Source organism: Euprymna scolopes, chromosome 16 (genome assembly GCF_053919585.1).
Source record: "Euprymna scolopes isolate OS-2025 chromosome 16, ASM5391958v1, whole genome shotgun sequence".
Classification (NCBI taxonomy): Eukaryota; Metazoa; Mollusca; class Cephalopoda; order Sepiida; family Sepiolidae; genus Euprymna; species Euprymna scolopes.
The window spans coordinates 13,740,581-13,762,726 of NC_136497.1; the positions used below are offsets into that span (position 1 = coordinate 13,740,581).

Genomic DNA, 22,146 nt, shown 5'->3' on the forward strand with positions numbered 1-22,146 from the left:
TAGGTGGACTAGGGCTTGATTAACTAAGGACTCAAATATTTTGGCGAAAAGCGGGAGGAGGCTAATGGGGCGATAATTTAGTGGGTCAGTTCTTTCACCAGAATTCTTGAAGACTGGTACCACAGAGGCGGTTTTCCAGCAGTCGGGAAAACAAGATTCGTTAAGGCATTTATTGTAAAGTTTGGAGAGAACTGGAGCAATCTCGGCAGAGCATTTTTTTAATAGCACAGCCTGGATGAGATCTGGTCCACATGCTTTTGAGGTGTCTAGGTTTTTTATAATAGCATGTACCTGAGAAGGGGTGATTTTCAAATCGTCTAGTGAGACGTCTGTTCGCAGAGGAAAATCAGGGAGTGAGTGGTGTACCGAGTTCAGTGTGGAGTTTGAGGCAAACCGACTGGCAAGCAGATTAGCCTTGTCAGTTGCCGTGCAAGCAACCTCATGATCGTTTGATAGTGGGGGAATAGTTGACTGTCCATTATTTACTATGCTGTTGTAGATTTTCCAAAAATCCCGGGTTCCTAATTTCTGTGCTTCGATGCGTTTTCTGGTGGTTTCAGAGTAATCGGTCTTAGCTGTCTCTGTCACTCTCTTACAATTATTTCTAGCTTCTATAAACTTCTGTTTATTTGAGCTGGACTTATGTCGGTTGAATCTGCGGAACACATGCTGCCTTTGACAAATGGCAGCTGCACAAGCAGAAGTAAACCATTGGGGGGAGTGGGGCTTGCTATAGAATTTCCGTGCGGGAACATGTGCTTCAATAGCAGTTTTGAACCATTCAGTGGTCTCATTTTGTGAAAATAACTCTTAAGATGTGAACAGTAGTCCAAATAATCCAAATAAAACTATTGTTAAGATTACGACATTTCCTTTTATTGTCTTTCCTTTTTAGATTCTTACATGTGGCGACTTAATGTCTGAGATCAAATCTGCTGTTGACCTTAATGAAGTAATTGCCTATCATGATCGGTATCTTGAAAAGATCCTAGAACGATGCTTTCTAGGCAAGAAGAACTCGGCTCTGAGAGACTCACTCAACCAAGTGCTGAACATCACCTTACAGTTAAACACTCACTGGAATCGTGGCGTCGATGATATAAGGTGAGTCATTTGTTTCCATAAATGTTTGGTAATTTTTCTGCTGAGTGCTGAGATGTAATTTCCAAAGAAATACTATAAATCCACATTGTCCATAATAAAAAACAATAACAATAAAAGTTGTACCTCTCCAGCATCACCCAGTACATGAAGTAATTTTAGTTCTTAAATTTTGTTTGCACATTTTTTAACTCATACAGAAAATAAAATAAAATTTTACTTGTAAGGAAGATAACTCTTTTTATATTTTTTAATTAACAGTGAGTTATTCCCCTTGTTGATTTTTGATTAGTCATAATTAAAAAATGTTCTCATTTTACTATTTCTCCAGGCATGGCTATATACTTGCTTTTAAATTAACTGTAGCAAAGTACATTATTATAGTGCCAATAACATGGTACAACAATAACAAATGCAAGTTGGCAAGTCAGAATCAAAGTTTGATATGTAAACTTAAATGCTATCTAGGTCCAATTTTTAAGATCTCATAGAATAACTTTATATTTAGTTGTTTTTGCATGTTTATGATATGTAGTTCTTTTATTTGGTTTTAATAAGTTTCTAACCAAACACTTTCCATTTAAAGACAAATAGGAATTTAATGTCAGGCTTTATATTGAATTCATGCTCTTGTTTCTTGCATTCTGGTTTTTGTCTGCTTTACATGGTTTTAGCATTTAAAGATTAAAACAAAACAAGGTTAAATAATTTCCTCCATATACTGTCCTTTTTTAAATAGAGATAAAGAGAGTGCTAGTGAATAATTAAAAGGAACGAATCTAGGATCCGATATAGTTAATCATGATGCAGAGTCAGGATGCTGCATATGTTTTAATCTGACTTTGTGTTAAAATAATCTGTACATATTAACAACAAATATTAAGGATAGAAAAGAATTTCACTAAATAAAATATACAATGTAAAGTACAGGGTGGAACGATAAAATTGTCGCCCTAAACAAAACAACACTACAGCTTTATTTTAAAACTTTTATTGGAAAAATTAATTCAGGTAACTTGATTATGTAGTAGAGCTCACATTTATTCAATGTAGCCATCTTCAGCCTCAATCACCGCCCCAATACGGGTCCAGAACTGGGAGAATGCCTTTTCCACAAGTCCCAGCAAGAGTTTGGTGAATATGTGGCAGATGGCAGCGATCAGGTTGGCTATGGTGTTGTGGGAGGTTATGTTAGTGATGTTCTCAACGTATGACCAAACAGAGTAGTCCTGTGGGTTCAGGTCAGAAGAGGAGAAGGACCAGTAAGAGAAGGGTATTGAGTTGCAGCACTCCTTCTGAAGCCAATCCTGGGTCTCTTTGAACTTGAGGGCCAGCGCCGAGTCCTGCTGCCACACCCTGGGTCTGCCAGCAGCCATCTAATTCCTTAAAGTTTACTAGTTATAACAGAATGCACCTGTTCAGTACAACAGCCAAAATACAATGTAAGTCAAAATCTTATCTGGGCCTCACTTTTCTATATTGTATGAATTTTTTCCAAAGTTATGTCATAGAAATGTTGATAATTCAAAAGATTGTTTATCAAATCTCACATAGAGATAACTATTATATCAAAAAGAATCAAATTGATAAAAGTTAGAAATTGGAATTTTGTCAAAATTTCATCATGGCCAAGCATTTCAAGGTTAAGATCAGATAAGATGCAGACCTTCAATGGCTACAATATGGGCCAAGTAGTAGGATTCTATACTAAAAAGAATCAAGTTTTCATCAAAAGTGAGATTTTCACCCTTTCTTTGACCTTGACCTTTCACATCCCAAAATCAAATCAGTTCTAAGTTAGAGCATGATTAATATTTTGAACAAAGTTTGTGACAGTTGGTCAAGTGATGTGACTACTAGCCTATACAAAACAAAATTGACCAAAAACATGACCTCTTTGAAGGTATTATATATATATATATATATATATATATATATATATATATACTAGCTCTGACGTTGCCAGCTCGAAACAATATAGGTCATATATGACATCATTTGCTATAACGTCATATATGGTATTTTTGTGAACAAAAAATTTTAAAATATGGTGTTATAATATATTATGTCATCAAATAGACAGACAGAAATACAGCTATTATAATAAATGTATGCACACATACACACACACACACACACACACACACATATATATATATATATATATATATATATATATATATATATATATATATATATATATATATATATATCCAATTATTGGTTACATGTAGTGATGTTCTATTTTATTTTTTTTATTCTGTCCTTTCTTCATTACTTTTGACTGTTAAATAAAAAGAGAATGATGAAATGCAATATTGAAAAAAGAGAGGGAGTCAAACAAGATAGAATAAGAGAGGAAGAGAGTTATAGATACTTAGTAAGGGATGGGTAATTTGGCAAGATAATTGCAATTTACAACTAATTAGAACTAGAGTTTTTCAAGCATAACTCAATCCTAGAACCAAGTAATATTTTAGCATGTATTTTATGTGATAAAATATATATGGAGGAAAAAAGCCATAAAGAAAGAGATGTGGAATTAACTCACATTTAGTATAATAATAGATTGTTTAAAATGTGTAAATGTCTGAAAAAAAAACTTTTTTAATGTTAAATGAAGAAGATATGTTAAAAATGGATTCCATTCCCAAAACGCATAATTAAAAAAAAACAGTGTGTAACATGCAAATACAATCTTATCCGAGAAACTGTTTTAAATGCTTGAAATGTTTATTTCTTTCTTTTTTTTTCTGTAGCCTTGAAACATTGAGCCGTATGGAAGAACATTTCAGAAAATGGATCCCTTTTTTCCGTTGGTGTTTCAACACAAAAATATCAGCTGGCCAATACCCACACTGTAAGTAACCGGAATGCAAAACCAATTTCGTTGAATCATCATTCCATTATAAACATTTTTCATCATTTGGATGGAGTTGCAAGTTTACCATTTGAATAAGATTGGCATGGAGTAAGTACTGCAAGCTATTGCTAATCCTGACATTATAAGCTATTGAAGACAAAAAAAAGAAGGGTCAGAACCTTTCATCGCTTGTAGAAGAAGAGAAGAATATGACTGTTGACTGCATGGGCCATCATCAGCCGGTCACTGGCATGTGACTGGCTTCACGTGTTACACTAATTGTCTTAGAAACGGTCTCTGGAAGATGTGAAGATGACCAGTCATTAGGGTCTGTGTATCAAGAAGAAAATCCAACCTGAGATGTTAGATGTGGGTGTGGCTCCTTTATTCTCTCAAGATGACCTCTTCACCCTGGTGGCATTCTGGTTGGAATTTTCTTTCTTCTTCTTCCGGACCACTTTGTTATTTGATGGAGGCATTCATGGCAGACTCAATAAAACACACAACACGACACAATTGTAATATTTATGATTCATAATTAACTATTTATTTTACACTAATATATTTTACAAAAACAATTTACACTTTACATATCCTACAATTATTAACTAACTATACTTAACTAGTGCTGAGGGGAGAGGGGTCGCCCCCTCTCGTTCAGGGAGAGATAGAAACACGCGTGCTCACCCCATGTCGTCTGGTTGAAAAAGAGATTGATCTAGAAAGAGGATTCTGGGATTGCATTTCTTTGTATCTCTACGCTTATGGCCAAATCACCACCTGGCCATGCTGGAGAGTGTGTTAGCAACCGTGACACTGGGATATAGTGCCACAAGTGGTCAAAACATGCACTCATCAATAATTTCCCTAATAAACTATTGACACATATAAAACTCAAAACCTTTCAAATATCCACAAAAAATAACAAGAAAAAATATTGCTGTTATTTCTTTAATCAAATACATCACAATTACCAACAAGATTGTTGTGCACTGAAGCTCTATTGCTATTTTTCATGGCAAGTGCTCGACTGAACTTCAATCTATGGTCCCCCCTTGCCAAACTTTCACAAAATACACTATATAATTTTTCCCCACGGTCTATCTGTGCCTAAATCTAAACACAGATTCCATGAAAAAAGCTGCTTTCCCAGAACTCCCCGCCTGTGGAAGACTGATCCACTAGCTTGCTTCCTTGTTGAATACAACATGGTAGTCTTCAAATCCAATGTAAACAAGTTCCTGTTGAACCGTCCCCATAAATAATAAAATTCTACTCAATTTACACCATTAGTGATTACTACACCACCACCTTGTATTCATTAACCCTTTTCATCGAGTGGCCTTTGGGCCTTGATAAGTGGTGACTTCCAAGACAATCAAACCATTATTAATTGCTGGACGGAAGTGTACGTTTATTTTTATTTTTAAAAAACGCTGAAAATAGAATGTTATCTTTCTTATCACTGTGACTCTAATTTATCAAAGTGAAAGTATTTTTATTTTCTAAAATTAGAATATCTTTTACTTTTTTACTTACTTTACTGTGCATGCGATTTATTTTGGTGCATTCTATTTTAGGAATTTTCTTTAATCTTATATTCTTTCTATTTTTTTTTTTTAGGGTGGGGGATCTTTTATTTATAAACTCATGATGCAGATGTCTCTTCCGGTGCATCAACTAATTGAATTTTGTATGCATTATTTAAAATAAAGAGTAAAGCATGAGTTGTCTTCCCCTGTGATCACTATTGCTTAAATAAAATAAACAGTGATCGCAAATTTTGATTAGTTTTATTAAAAAATGAAATTGTTTTTTATCTTTTCAAAAAAGAATGCATTGTTTTTACAGTTTGGGGGTTCATCCTCAGTACGCAGTGAAGAGAAGGAACCAACCAGAGTATTTTTAAGTTTACTCGTAAATGATTCATGCAAATAATAATTAATAATTTTCAGTAAAAGCAAAGTAATTTTGAAATCTTTGAAACTTTTTTGTAAATTTTTACTGTGATGATCAATACAAAAATCATGTAAGTAATCAATTCCTATTGTATTTATTAAAAACGTCTCAAAGAAACTAATTAATACTAATAATACAGTTATCAGTAAAAAGTAACGACAAAAATATTCAACATAAATTGATAAACAATAAATTAGCCTGTAATTTCCTGGCATAATAGTTAAGATACCCTAATGCAGTCTCAGTGGTTGTGGGTTCAAATCCTGTCATAGTTAGCCACGCTTTTAGTCATAAAGATGGCAGAACACATCAGTCGATAATTATTTTGTCTATAAACAAATAAAAAAGCAATATATATATATATATATTTAAGCGATAGTAATTACAGGGGAAGACAACTCATGCTTTACTCTTTTCTTTTAAATAACTCTTACAAATTCAATTAGTTGATGCACCAGAAGAGACATCTGAAAATTCCTACTTGTGATACATCGGCTTGGGGTTAGATGACCACGTCCTTTGTCAAGATGAAGCAGGTCCGTTCCACAGTTGGATTTCGGTGGAGTTTGCTTGATCTGTGTTAGTTAATAGAATTTCTTGCATGCGGGGTGTTTGCTCAGTTGACAGAGTGCTTGCCTCGCATGCGGGTTTGGATATGTCTAACTGATAAGCCCAAATGAGGGCAAAACTTGGGTCTTGGACTGCTGGTTTGTTGACTTCATGACTCTTGTGGGCTGCGACATTGTTTGGCTGTGGAAATTATTATATAATCTCTCACATTCTGAATATATATATATATATATATATATATATATGTATATATATATATATATATATATATATATATATATATATATAAATGGGCTAGATTCTAAGAACTCTACAAATAAGCATGTTGGTATAACTTTTTCCTTGATAAATTTTATCAAAAATGCTCTCCTGTTGTGGGAGTTTGTTGTGAATAAAGTCTTTTTGTATATATACAGTTAGTGCTTAAAAGTTTGGTTTTCCATTTTGATAGAATGAATTATATATATATATATATATATATATATATATATATATCATTGGATTTGAACATGATCATGTTGTAATCTGTAGAGATGTAGTCTTATAGTATTGTGTTCCATAAATGGGAAGCCCTTGACAAAAAAGCTCTGTTCATGGAAACTTCGCCTGATGCTAGATACTTGGAGGAAGAAAGAATAGCTGGGTTTTTTTTTTTTTTATTATGAGAACAAAGTGAGTTCTAGCTGTGAATGTTTTACAAAGGAAAACCAGAGATTGGAGCTCAGTTGATTACTATCCATGAATGTAATAATAGAGTAGATAGAGTTTAGCAACACCTCTTCTGTGAGAAAGGAGATGTAAGAAACGGAATAGATCATCCTCACCAGATTTCAAATTCGATTTTGAACTCTGTAATTATTCCAGTTCTGAATTTTTTAGATGAGGGCTGATTTTTTATATTACTTGTATTGATTGGACTGTTGTTCTCATCTTGAGTGTTATTTGTGTAATGTTTTGCTTAGATTGTCCTTCGACCTTCCTCAGGCATGTCGGTTGTTGTTTGAAAAGGAAAAGAGAAAAGTTACTGGCCCTATTGTATTTCTGTGAGTCACTTTTTGGTCATTGTTTTGAATAAAAAAAATTTTCAGCAATGAAAGGTAGATAATCCCTCTGTCGACCTTTATTAGAGTTGCCTCGTCTTTGTCAACCAATTTTTTTTTTTTCACACAGATTTGAAACAATGACCAAAAAGTGGAGACTGACTCACAGAAATACAAAAATATCTATGGAAACAGTAACTTTTCTCTTTTCTTTTCCAAACAGCAACAACCGACATGCCTGTAATTAGTTTTAAATGGGATTTTTTCAAAATTTACTTTATTTTATGCCATTTGCATTTGTGATGAGGAGTTTTGAAAAGTGGTAAGATTGTATGGTTTTCTTAATTTTTTTTTTTTTTTTTTTTTTGATGTTTAACCCCAAACAAGGCACAGAGCCACTTATTTGTGAGGGACCAGATTTGCAGGGATACTATTTATGGAGTTGTGCAGCGAGATATCCATTCACATTACACTTGAATTTCTGCATGTCAGTACAGTCAGGGAAGCAGGTGCCAAAGTGCAGCAGACTGAGGGAAAAAGCTATTCAAGTAGAAGACTTTATGGCATGTAGGGACCTCTATATTGTAGGGTGGGATTTTGCTGCTTGTCGGGTTTGTCAAGGGTGTTATCGTAAAGGGGGTACTAGTGCTCAGAGTTCATCAGCATTTGCCATTGAAATACTTGTAAAACAAGCAAAAGTATGCCATGTTTCGTCGATGGGACAGAAGTTAGAGTTTAGTTGATAGTTCAGGACCTATTAGGTTGGCGACTTTTTTTTTTTTAACCCTGTCTAGGAGTAAGATACTAGTGGCAGGTTAGGTCCCCAAAATCCATACTAAAATTGTTCGTAGGAACCTGTGGTGTAACGGATAAAGTACTAGATAAAATTCAGTTTTAAGTGACACTCTTCTAGGGGTTGAAGGTTCAATCCGTTCACATGTGATAAGAACACAATTACGAATTATTTAAGATTTTTACTTGAGAGCATGTTATCACCATCGATTAAATAAAGAACCTCTTCAAGATTTTATGTCGGTTCCTAAATTTGACAAAGGTTTCCGAGTTTGACAAGACACTCCTGCAGAAGGTCAAAGTTTACATCGTCCGAAATGTTGTGAAAATAACACTGGGCAATAATCTAAATCATCCAAATACAAAAAGGAAATTATTGCATGTCTTATTTTGTTTAGACTTGTTTGGTTTTTGCTTTCCTTCCTTTTCTAAATGTAATTCTATATTTCTGTAGATCGACTCCAGCACAGTCATATAATCATTGCAAAACAAACCTTCTCACAACAAAGGGCTTCCAATCTAATAGGTCCCACTTTGTCATTTAAGCTCCAACCCCTGTCCCATCACTGCAATGTTGCATTCCTGTGCTTGTTCTACAAATATTTTAATGGAATGTGCTTTGATGAACTCGTTGCACTTGTGCTCCCTCGATGTACATATCCTTGACAAACTCGCTTAGCAGCAAAATCGCACCCCTTTACTGTTGAGGTCCCTAAATGCCAGAAAGCTTTCTACTCTAATAGCTTCTTCCCTCGAACAGCTAGACTTTGGAATTCCCTTTTTGCTACCTGCTTCCCTAACTGCACTGATATGCAGAAGTTCAAATGTAACATAAACTAACATCTTAATCTTTCTTAGGCCCAATTAGTATCCCTTTGGAGGTGAAGGTAAATAAAAAAAATTGTTTTTAAACATATAACCATTGTATACGTTACCCCATAACTTAAACACTTAACATAACCCCAAAATTCAATGTTTCTAAATTCACTTTCTGTCTTGGTGAAATGACCATAATACACTTGAATAAATATTCAATTTTCTTGGAAATAAATGAATAAAAATATTAATGCAATATGAAAATCACTTAGTCATGAGAAAAACACATCCACAGACACCTTTGAGTTTGTCTTATAATTTGATTTATTATAGAAATATTAAAAATTAACTGTTGTCTCTTCCGCCTATCTTTTTATTATTTTTTTTGTCTAGTTTTTCCCACAAATAATTGAAGTTAAAATTTTTTATTGCAATCTACACTCAAGAATCAAATCAGACGTTCTGCACACAAAATAAAGGAAAAATCCCAGTTGCATCATTGCAGACCTTGTTTAGAAATCATGAACATAATTCTCATTAAGAAGCAAGGTTTGCAGTGCGGCCGTTATCTGGACGTGATAAAACCCACAAGTGTGGCTTCTTATCTTTGGTTAAATATAAATCGGAAGACTTGTCGATAAGACAGAGCAAATCTTAGTCTATGTTTGGACTTTGATGTTTAAAAATAAGTTGAGTTCATGCACTCATGTTTTTTAGTATGTTTTTTGTTATTGTTGTTTTTGTTTTGTTGTTTTTTTGTTTGTTTTTTGTTGTTTTTTGTTGTTATTGTTGTTTTTTGTTTTGTTTGGGGTTTTTTTTTGGTTTGCTTTTGCTTCAGAATGATGTCTATATCAATATGAGAAGTCTGTGTCTGTCTGTCCGTTTGTTTGTGTGTCTGCTAACTTGACGGACTTGTGAACGGAAAATTCTGTCAGACTGATCACATATGCCAATTATCCTCTGAGGTTTTTTCTTCTATATATAAAGTTGTGAAATTAATAACATTAAAAATCTCTTTTCAAATCCATAATTACAAAACAATCCTTTCTATACTCAGGTTACATACGATCATCTATGTCTTATGGCCAATTAATTTATATATTGATTTCAAAAACGCCATTTCATTAACTCTTTTTCTCCTACGTATAGCCTTAATCTTTTGAAAACTAAGGTCAAATCTCTAAATATTTAGCTATGGACTTATTTTTTGTTTGATTTTTAGATTACAGTCAAAACCTGCATAATATGCACGTATATTTCTGTATATCTAAAAGTACGTCTGTGGACGATAGGGGTATTCTATAGATTTTAATTTTGCTGGTAATTCAAAATTAATAAATATTTATTATTTTATCATTAGAACCAGTAATGGTAACTTGTTATTAAACTAAAACAGAAAACAATTTAAAAAATCGTTTTTAGCATCAGAAAGTAGGCACAATTTTTCCAATTCCGATACCCCAAATAAATCTGATTTTTATGATTCACAATTTCGGTTAATCATCTCAACGCTAGTAGTTAACAAACATGTTCAAACATACAATAAAAGTAATCTTATGTGCAAAGTGTGTCTGAAATGTAATGGAACTGCGTGCGCTGTATGAGCTATGGTCTAAAGATCGATGTGGACATTAAGTAATTGGATATAACTGAAATCTTTTCTTTTTTACTTATTATTATTTACATCTGTTCTTCACTATGGCAATAAACCTGCTCACAACATCCTCTGAGTTTCTAACTTAGAGGAATAATACTATGTTTATACAATCTTCCTCTTCACCTAGTATTTTTCCATGTGGCTTTTTTCTTTTCCTAAAGCACAAGGAAAAAGCTCTTTATGAAGACATAGAAACCATGTGGAATATAACAGAGTCTAGAAGCATCCCAGGAAAATCCTCCTAGCAGTTCGTAGAAGTGTGGCAGAGTTTGTTGTTTGTGAGACCAGTTTAGATATCAGTTGTTTATTTTATTTTGCTTGTTGTACTGACAAGACATTGTTTAACAAGGCCAACAGACACTCAAGGATACAGAGTAATGAAATTAGTAGATTATCAGTTGAATGTTAAAAAATATTATGAGAGGATTGACAATGATGGATGGAATGAATAAATGTTGGTTACTTATGAGGATGGTTTATGACAAATATTTGTTGCATTAGATTTGAAGACGACCATGTTTTAGCCTGCAGGAAAGTAGTCCTCTGGTAATGTGTTCCACAAATGGGAAGTTCTTAAAAAGAAACTCTCTTCATGGAAATTTCATTCATTTATAAGTAGCGCTTTCTTTCTTTCTTTGTATGTTTGTCCTTAATTGAATTTTTAAAGTGAGATAATTACATGAAAACTCCTGGTGTCAAATAGTATTGATGGTGTGGAGAACAAATACTACATTTTGATGCCAAAAGCCATTAAAAAAATTTTGTGACTAGGTATTTTTAAATGAATGAAAAAAAATGTATATTTTTTAATAAATAATTTTATATTAATTTATCCATATGAATAATACTGTGGAGTCTGCATTTGTACTTGACATGTATAAAAAGGAAATATGTTTTACTTTTAATTTATTCATAACAATGACATTGTGAGGTCTGTCTAGTCTGACTCTAGAAACATAAGGAAGAAAGAACTATGCCTTTGAGCCATAATTAATATTCTTTGGTGATGAGGAAGGATATTCTATGTTTAATAATTTTGAGTTGTTTTAACTGTTAATATCAGTTATAAATTATTTTATTTAGCAATAATTTTTTTCTTAATCAATGAGTGTATATTTTTATCAGATTTTAGATTGGCAAGCCTGTTATGTTAAATTCTATAAACTTATGTCATTTTTAATTCTGCTTTCTGTTTAGCAGAAGTCATGCCGGTGTATTCCAAAGAACAGTCCCCTCTAATTAATGCTTATCTAATGATTTCTAATTTTTTTATAATTGAAAATTTAATCTTTTTCGTCAGATTTTTTGCGAAAATAAAATACTTTACATGTGGAATATTTTAGATGTTTCTTTTATATTATAAATACTGTGTGGAATCAGAATTCCATAAGTGTTTTTGTTTTGTTTTTTAATGCCAATTTTGGTAGGAACAAGTGAGGAACCATTTCATAGTTATCTGCAAGAGTTTCTTTGACACCAATGAATTAAAGTCAATTTTTTTTCAGAAATATTCTTTATTGGATACGATGTTTTGATGATAAGTAATCTATATATATATAAGCGAAAATGTGTGTGTGTGTGTGTGTGTTTTTGTATGTCCACAAAAAGCTTTTTTCGGCGGGATTATCGGGGTCGGGTTACTATTTTTGATAACTTTTTATATGCTATCGAGATGATAATATGTAACACTTACGAAATGACGTCATAAAAATCTTTTAATTCAGCGACTTTTATCTTACAAAATCTGCGCTGTGAATTCGTTTTCTCTCTACTGCGCCTCCTGCTGCTGCTATGGTATGAGATTTGACCTAGAAAACCTGGGTTTATAAACACTTATTTTCGACTCATCTAAAGTTACGGTGTCGTGTTATGTCATCAGACTATTAACAAGGTTTTGGGTTCGAGGCTACCTAAAACTTTTTTTTGTTTGTTTTTGTTCGTTTCTAAATATTTAAACAGGGTTATTACTTTGTTTATTCTTTTGTTTTGATTTACCCACCCTCCCAACACGCACACCTCTAAACAACTGGGCAACGCCAGGTACCCCCGCTAGTCTATAATATAAATCTCACCTGTCTGTTTAAATGTATGTATGTATGTATGTATGTCTGCCTAAAACTTTCGACAGAGACGACGGATTTTCATGAGATTGAAAAATTGGCCAAAAACATTAATTCCTTCACCCTCAACTGAGCACTTTTCTACAGGGAGGGGTCGCTTTGTTCGCCAATATTTTCAAAAGTCATCCCCTCTTTTCGATTGTCTAGCCTTAATTTAAACCTACATCACTTCTGGTTTGGTGATGGATGCAATAGCAAACACATCACATTTTTTTTGCGTTTTTTTTTTCTTTTCACATTTTTTTCCTTCTTTCATGGTACGGGTTCGAGTCTGCCTGCCTACTACCACTTTTTTTTTTTTTTGCTCAACACACACCTCCAAACACCCAGGCAACGTCGGACACCCAGGCTAGTCTATAATCTAAAGGGCAAAAATCTGTTTAAATGTATGTTTGTATGTCGACCTAAAACTTTTCATAGAGGCAACAAATTTTCACAAAATTGGTATCATTTTGAAGATCGACCCTTCGGCCGACAAATATCGAAAAATTGGTAAAAAACATTAATTCCTTCACCCTCTACTGGGTACTTTTCTATAGGGAGGGGTAGTAAAAAATAGTACCTTCATGACTATTTAGCCAAACATGCATGTGCAAAAAACGTTCTTTCTTGAATTAGTTTAAATATTAATAAAAATAACCTAACTTTGCTCATGTGATCATAGATCATTCGTTATAGTGGGAGCATAATTATCTTAAGATTGCACATTCAAGCCTGGATTCTTTTTTCGATTTTTAAAGTTTTAATATTGAAACAGGGTTATTTATGCTATTTTTAAATTCGTTTTTGGTTCATATTTCCATCACATTCCTTGTTTTTTTCTGTCTTTGTTTTTCCAATATTTTTAAGAAGTTTTAACATTTAAACGTTTTAACATTTAAACATTTAAACATTTTAACATTTAAACATTTTAACGTTTAAACATTTAAATATTTAAACATTTTAACATTTTAACATTTAAACATTTAAACATTTTAACATTTAAACATTTTAACATTTAAACATTTTAACATTTAAACATTTTAACGTTTAAACATTTTAACGTTTAAACATTTTAATGTTTAAACATTTTAACGTTTAAACATTTTAACATTTAAACATTTTAACATTTAAACATTTAAACATTTTAATATTTAAACATTTAAACATTTTAACATTTAAACATTTTAATATTTAAACATTTTAACATTTAAACATTTTAACATTTAAACATTTTAACATTTAAACATTTTAACATTTAAACATTTTAACATTAATTTTAACATTTAAACATTTAAACATTTAAACATTTTAACATTTAAACATTTTAAGATTTAAACATTTTAAAATTTAAACATTTTAACAGATTTATGCCATTTCTTTTTTGTTCGCTTATTCTATATTTTGCATCACATTCGTTGTTGTTTTTTTGTCTTTGTTTTTCCGATTTAAAAAAAAATTATAATATTTAAACAGGGTTATTACGTTCGCTTATTCTTTATTTTCTATTTTATTTTGATTTGCACCCCCCCCCCACACACACACCTCACCACACCAGGCAACCCCAGGTACCCCTGATAGTAAAAAATATTTAAAAGTAAAAACTATTTTTTATATAAACTTTTAAAATATATTTTTTATGATATAAAATAATTCTGAAAACTACAAAAACAAGTTTCAAAGAAAAGCCTAAAAAAAACTATTTTGATTATGACATGTTTTGATTATGGCATGTTTTGATTATGACATGTTTTTATTATGACCTGCTTTGATTATGACATGTTTTGATTATGACATGTTTTGATTATGACATATTTTGATTATGACATGTTTTGATTATGACATATTTTGATTATGACATATTTTGATTATGACATGCTTTGATTATGACATGTTTTGATTATGACATGTTTTGATTATGACATATTTTGATTATGACATGTTTTGATTATGACATATTTTGATTATGACATATTTTGATTATGACATATTTTGATTATGACATGCTTTGATTATGACATGTTTTGATTATGATATGTTTTGATTATGACATGTTTTGATTATGACATATTTTGATTATGACATGTTTTGATTATGACATGTTTTGATTATGACATGTTTTGATTATGACATGTTTTGATTATGACATGTTTTGATTATGACATATTTTGATTATGACATGTTTTTATTATGACATGTTTTGATTATGACATGTTTTGATTATGACATATTTTGATTATGACATATTTTGATTATGACATGTTTTTATTATGGCATGTTTTGATTATGACATGCTTTGATTATGACTTGTTTTGATTATGGCATGTTTTGATTATGACATGTTTTGATTATGGCATATTTTGATTATGACATATTTTGATTATGACATATTTTGATTATGACATGTTTTGATTATGGCATATTTTGATTATGACATGTTTTTATTATGACATATTTTATTAAAATATAATTATTCCAAAAAAGAAAAGTTTTAAAATAAAGAGTGTTTTTTATGTACAGTGTAAACCTCTTACCCCACAGAGGAGATATTGCAAGTCTGTTTCTGCTTTATCATTATTTTCATGGCAAGGGCTTGTCTGAGCTCCAATCTGTTGCCCGCCCCCCTTGCTAAACTTTCATGGAAAACACTCGTCCAGCTGAAACCGCTTTCAAAAATTTATCGGTGCCTAAACCTAAATATAGACTCAATGAACAAAGCTTCTTTCTTAGAACTGCACACTTGTGGAACTCTCTTCCGTTTCCTTGCTCTCCAGCTGACTACAATATGATCTGCTTCAAGTTCAATGTAAACAAGTTCTTGATGAGCCGTCCTTTTAGTAATCCAATTTACCAAATTTCTACTACTAACGATTACTACGATATTGTCCCATTGACTACTGTACCCTCATTAACCCTTATCCTAGAGTGACCTCTGAGCCTTGATAAATGATGACCCCCTTTGTTAAAAAAAAACGTAAACATTAATCAGAAGGGACTTCTCCTTGGAACATCAAAACAGAAAGCGTAAGTCAAAACGACATAAATTTATTAAATTTAGTCACGTGTTAAGATAACTGAGTTGATTGGCCAATCAAGATTCACTTTGAAGTAAGCAGATAGCAAAAGTTGACAGCATAAGAAAGCCTGCGACTGAACACACAGACAGGGGTTGGGTGTGACGACGATTAACAAAACATTCCAAATGTTGAAGCATTTGTTTCTTTCCGCGTGATAATAGTTCAATTGTCAAAACACAGATTTGACCGAGAAAGTTGTCATAAAAAGCAACGAACCATGGAAAATAAATCATAGTTATGCGCCGTCTGGATGCAAATGTTGAATAGCTTTATGAATGCATGTAAAACAATTACATTTTTTTTTTTACATTAATGATTGTTACCATGAAATTCATGCACAAATCTGTTGCTTATATAGAGAGGAAAAACGTAATCTATTATAAAAGTCTCAGTCGTCTGTTTGTTTGTATATCTGCTAAAATTTTTGTTATCTGCATCGAACCAGCATGAACCTGGTACCATTAGAAAGAACGATCTCTCGGACACATAATTTCGAAAAATTAGAAAAAATCGTCAATTACTTCATGTACAAATGTCGTTTTGTTTGAAAGGTGGGTTCAGATAAAAAATCTTGGTTTTTACGCTGTTTGTTAATCGTGCATGCTCGAACAGTCGATTATTTCATTTTAAAAAGCTAAATTTGCGACATGATAATATTGGTAACGTTTTAGTTCCATCGATAGCGTGTTCGCTTACGAACTTAAGTTTTACAAGTTCGCACCTAGTACACAGCATTTCTTTTTCTTTTAATAGCGTTTTCTCTCTCCTATCTTTTAGAATTATCAACTTCCTTATGCGCAGCCACCATACGCTTTTTTTCTTCTTTTAATAACACGATAAGATAGCACCCAAGTCCTGTTTTTTTTTAAATTTATTATTTAACCACATTTTACGACAAGGCAACGCTATTTCCTCAACCCCGCTAGTCTCTTATATAATTTCATAGTCGTATTTCTGTTGCGGCGTGATCCCTGTTGTTGGTATGACCATTTTTGGATAATGATAGCGTCTTTGGGCATTACAAAGAACCACATCAACAATTAATATAAATTGGGTAAAAAAGCTACATCATAATGAAAAAAAAATAAGATATATATATACAGACATGCATATATCAAAAAAAAAATTTTTTTTTTTTGTACGGCACAATCACATTGACACACCGGTTCTTGCAAGATCACCGAAGTTAAGCAATGTTGAGCCTGGCTAGTACAAGATGGGTGACCATTTGGGAAGGCTAGGCGCTGTATGTACCTTCTGGGAAGGTTGGGCGTGGGGCCAGCACCCTCACCCTGTAAAAAGAACTCCTCGGTACAAAAGCATCTACAAAGTTGTAGATGGCCTATGCCCCTCCAGGGGCTCAAGGGCTAGGGATGGACGGACGGACGGATATAAAAATAGAAATTTTCAACACAGTTTCACTAGGGCTTAATGAATAACTCAATGCTTAAACCTATGCTTGCTGACTTATGAAATTTATACTAAAAAAAAGAAATGGGTAATTTAATGGGTAATTAGTTAAGAAAAATAGGTGCTAGTTTAGAATTACACTTATTAAAAAAAAAAAGTACAGAAAAATCTTAATGATGTACGAAGATGTTATATTCTAAAACTCACATAAATTGATCAGGTAGTTTTTTTTTTGTTTTGTTTTCTTAAGTAAGAAAATTAAATGATATATAGAAGTGCAAGAGCTGCCATTTTGTTTTCAAATTCAAATGTGATAATTTAATTTGACTAAGATTTTGTTTGTATTTAAAATAATTAAACCTTTTAATCACTAAAAAAGGTAAATTTGCCATCTTCGTTTCGTGACACACACATATATATCATAAAGACTTTACTGTATTTTTATAAAAATTGCAGGTTTTTTATTTAAATTTCTTTGATAAAATTTTCAAAACAAAAATCTATTATTTGAATAAGGAATACAAGATTTAAAGTAATTTCCTTAATCCATGGATTTTCGATGTAGGCTCATCTCCTCAGAGAAAAGTCATTAGAAAATATTTGCTCTGGATTGATATAATTTTGCTATTTAGCACATACATTGAAAATATATTAAAGATTAAAATCTTTTAAAGGAACATAGAAAAGGAAAAATGGATTGAACAAGAAAAGGATATGGGGTTCAAATATCTGATTAAAGTGATAGTCCTGGAATAAAAAAGAATGTTTTTAAGTTCCAGACTGGTTGAAGGTTGCCTCATTAAAGGTAAAATCCAATTATATTCAATTAAGTATCCAGAGTGAAAGGCAATGTTTCTATGCGAACATAGAACTTTTGATGTATTAAGTCCCATTTTTTGGTAATGTAAAGTTAGTAGAAAGACCTTCCCTTTTTATACGGTAAAATTCATTTCGTCAAAATGAAGATTCCAATTAGTAAAGATAGCAATGATAAATTTTAGGTTATTAGACTTTAAACAGGTGAAAGTTGTTATATTTTGAAGAGTAGAAATAAAATTTTAAAAATATACGATGAGTAGATGAGACTGTATCGAAAATCCATGGATTAAGAAAATTACTTTAAATCTTGTATTCCTTATTCAAACAATAATTTTTTTTTATTTTTAAAATTATATTTTCGCCAAGAAATTTAAATAAAAAACCTGCAATTTTTAATTTGCTCTATCTAGTATATTGAGCAATTTTATTTGGCTGGGATTGTCTTATATAAAAATATTGCCCCCCTCATGACTTTTTGGGGTATCAGAAAAATTTCTATCCAGTGCCAAAAAAAAGATTCCTTGAATTTTCTTTTTTTATTTAATTTTGTTTAAAGCAAAATCTTTTACTGTTTGTATTAATAATAAAATAATAAATGTTTATTGATTTTTAAATGTCCAGTAAAAAATAAAATTTATAGATCACACTCTACCGCACCCCACAAGTTTGTTTTTTATGTTTGAGAAAATATATCCACATTTAACATGTGTTTTTATGGTAATCAGGAAAAAATAACAATTTTACAGTTAAATATTTAGAGACTTATCAGAATCAAAATCGTGAATTTAGTACGGAATCTGTAATTGTATCGGAATTGGGAAAAATATTAGAATTATCCCATCACTATATATACATAGAAAGAGAGATGGAGAGAGCATATTTGTTATTGTTTTCCTTTTTTTCATTTGTTGTTTTTATTTTTTTATTGCAGTAGATCAGTTAATATCGTCGTTGGCATTATCAAATGAGCAACCAGCTTCATCGTCATGAGAAACGGATCTCATATCATTTTCAATCTGTTTGGCACATCACCAGAAAGAAGAACCAGGCAAGAAAACCGAATTTCTCAGACTGCAAATATTCAAGATGTTATCGCTACCAAAAGAAATTCGGCCTTCAACTGAACCTGGTGAATGTCTGAGGATTTTTAACCTTGCTTCTTAACAATATCAATTTGTTTTATTGGCATAGAAATAAACAAGAAAAGTTTCAGAAAGAAAATATTTGTGAAATAAGTGTTTATACGTTCAACATTAAAAAATGTCATTAAATATCAGCAACACTGTTAAAACCTTTTTTAAAGTTTCTTTCCTGGAATCTCAACTTAATAAAAAAAAAACATATACCTAAGTTAAATGTTGAAAAAATATATTTTTTAAATTATTCAATGATTGAAAAAAAAAAAAAAATTTGTAATAAAATCAATATGAAGTAACATACATTCTTGAAATCCCTTGAATTCATTCAATCATTTGGTCATTACATTAAAATTGGTTACAAGTATAACATGTTTAAAAAAGTTTGATTTAATTTTTAAAAGGTGTGGGTCGATAATTCTGTTTTTATTCAGTGTTTATTATTATTATTATTATTATTATTATTATTATTATTATCATTATTATCATTATTATTATCATTATTATTATTATTATTGTTATTATCATTATTATTATCATTATTATTATTATTATCATCATTATTATTATTATCATTATTATTATTATTATTATTATTGTTATTATCATTGTTATTATCATTATTATTATTATCATTATTATTATCGTTATCATTATTATTATTATTGTTATTATTATTGTTATTATCATTATTGTTGTTATTATTATTATTGTTTTCATTATTATTATTATTATAATTCTTCTTCTTATTATTATTATTATCATTATTATTATTATCATTATTATTATTATTATTATTATCATCATTATTATTATTATTATTATTATTTACTCATAGAAGTAGTCACACGGGCCATCATCAAAGATTTCTCTTTGAGAACAACGTGATGTTCTCTGTAGTCTCCCAAGATTTCCAGTACTCTCCACGTCTTTCGATAACCTTTGCAGATGAATTTGCATTATTGCAACAACCGCTTATCACTGAGTCCTCATTGGCAACAACCATTGGTTTTCACTGAAATTTTGGTGGCAATAACCCTTTCCAAGATCTCAGTACTCCTTCCACTCATCCAATAGAGGTCTGGTTAGTCCTCTCTACCCTCAGTCTTTCCATCCTCCTTCACCCTCACTTATTTGGTGTGGCGCCTGTCTGTAGCGACACACAAAAAAAAGTGGAGAGGCAATGGTGCAGGGAAGTTTACTTACAATTATACAGTTTTATTGAATGCACTTTTATGATCATAATATCTACTTTTAAAATCTAAGCAGAGAATCAGCAAGATCTTTATCACCAATGATGTTTGAGGTGCTGCCATAGACAGATGTGTCGTCTGAATAGATATTAACAAGTGATCTTAACATAAGATCTGAAAGATCATTAATGATAATCAAGAAGAGTGTTGGTGTACAAATAGATCTTTGATGTACGCCAATGTTGATTCTATGCCGTCATCAGCATTCAACAATCCAAGAGGGAAATTAGATGTTGGTGCAGAATGAAAAAGGATATTGAACTTCAGATTCAAATTGTATGGTAAATTCTGAAGAGAAAGTTTTTGGTAGTAGAAAGGTAAAAGAAATATGCATTGGATCTTTTTTTACCTCTACCAAAAAATTTCACTTCAGGATTTACCATACAATTTGGATCTGAAGTTCAATATCCTTTTTTATTCTGCACCAATATCTAATTTCCCTTATTCTATGATTTAAAAACTTTAAATTGTAATTTTCTATGTTTATTATCTTTAGCAAATAAGATGCAAACCATTTATAACATTTGCTAATATTTTCCTCTGAGGACATGAATAAACATCGAAAACTCATGGGTTAAGGAAATATACTTATTAAAATGTATTCTTTGTTTTGAATATAATAAAAATTCTAAATTTGAAATTTAACCGTTTCAAATCATAAAATTTTTAAATTCCTAAATTATGATTTATTTGCTCTATCTGGTATATTGAGCAATTTTCATCTAGCTGAGATTGTTTTTATAAAATATTACATCCAATAATATTTTGTAAGACCGATAATCACTGCATTTGCATACCAGTAGATTTATTGCATTTTATTATTCTGAAGTGTATATATATATATATATATATATATATATATATATATATATATAGAGAGAGAGAGAGAGAGAGAGAGAGAGTGTAAGGTATCTGAGGACACCTTTAACACTTTTCAAAAAAACAGAAAATAAAATTGTTAAATCGTTAAAATTTACAATTTCTTATAAGAAAACAAATAAAAATATTAATCTACGTTTTATTCTGTATATATCCTCCTTCAGTTTCTATCATCAATTCAATTTGAGTTTGAAATCGACTGCAAGCTTTGATCAGATGGTTTTTATTTATGACGTCCATTGCACAGACCATTGCTTTCATCATGAGGATTTGGTGTTATGAGGATTCTTATTAACTTCCTTATCAATGACGCCCCACATGTAATAATCCAAAGGATTAAGGTCTGGTGTAGTAGGAGATTGGAAGTTTGGTTTGACATGATCATGAAAATTCTCAGTCATCCAATCCTGGGATTTGAGAGTTTTATAGGATGGTGCCGAATCTTGTTGGAAGGCATAGGCACTTCCATTAGCTACATTGTCTATCTAAGGTTTGAAGAGTTTGACATAGGCATTTGCATTGATTCTAAGGTTCTGTGGAAAAAAATGAGGAGGTATGATATGTCCTTCACTGCTAACAACACCAAAAAGCATCACTGTTGGAAACATTGCGTGTATAACAGTAAAAACTTGCACAGGGTACACACACCGATAGCCACCTATTATTTTTTGATTT

The 22,146-nt window shown here is 31.4% G+C and overlaps 1 protein-coding gene across 1 annotated transcript in view; it reads left to right on the top strand.

The window, feature by feature from the left end:
* Window positions 1–19,640, top strand: part of LOC145295839 (gamma-tubulin complex component 5-like) — a 293,760-nt gene extending 274,120 nt beyond the window's left edge. The window contains exons 20-22 of the mRNA XM_080141551.1: window positions 896–1,104; window positions 3,861–3,961; window positions 19,135–19,640. Of these exons, the coding sequence (XP_079997677.1) occupies window positions 896–1,104; window positions 3,861–3,961; window positions 19,135–19,193 (369 nt within the window). The 3' untranslated portion in view covers window positions 19,194–19,640. The remainder of the gene's footprint in view (window positions 1–895; window positions 1,105–3,860; window positions 3,962–19,134) is intronic.
* The last annotated feature ends 2,506 nt before the right edge of the window (window positions 19,641–22,146 follow it).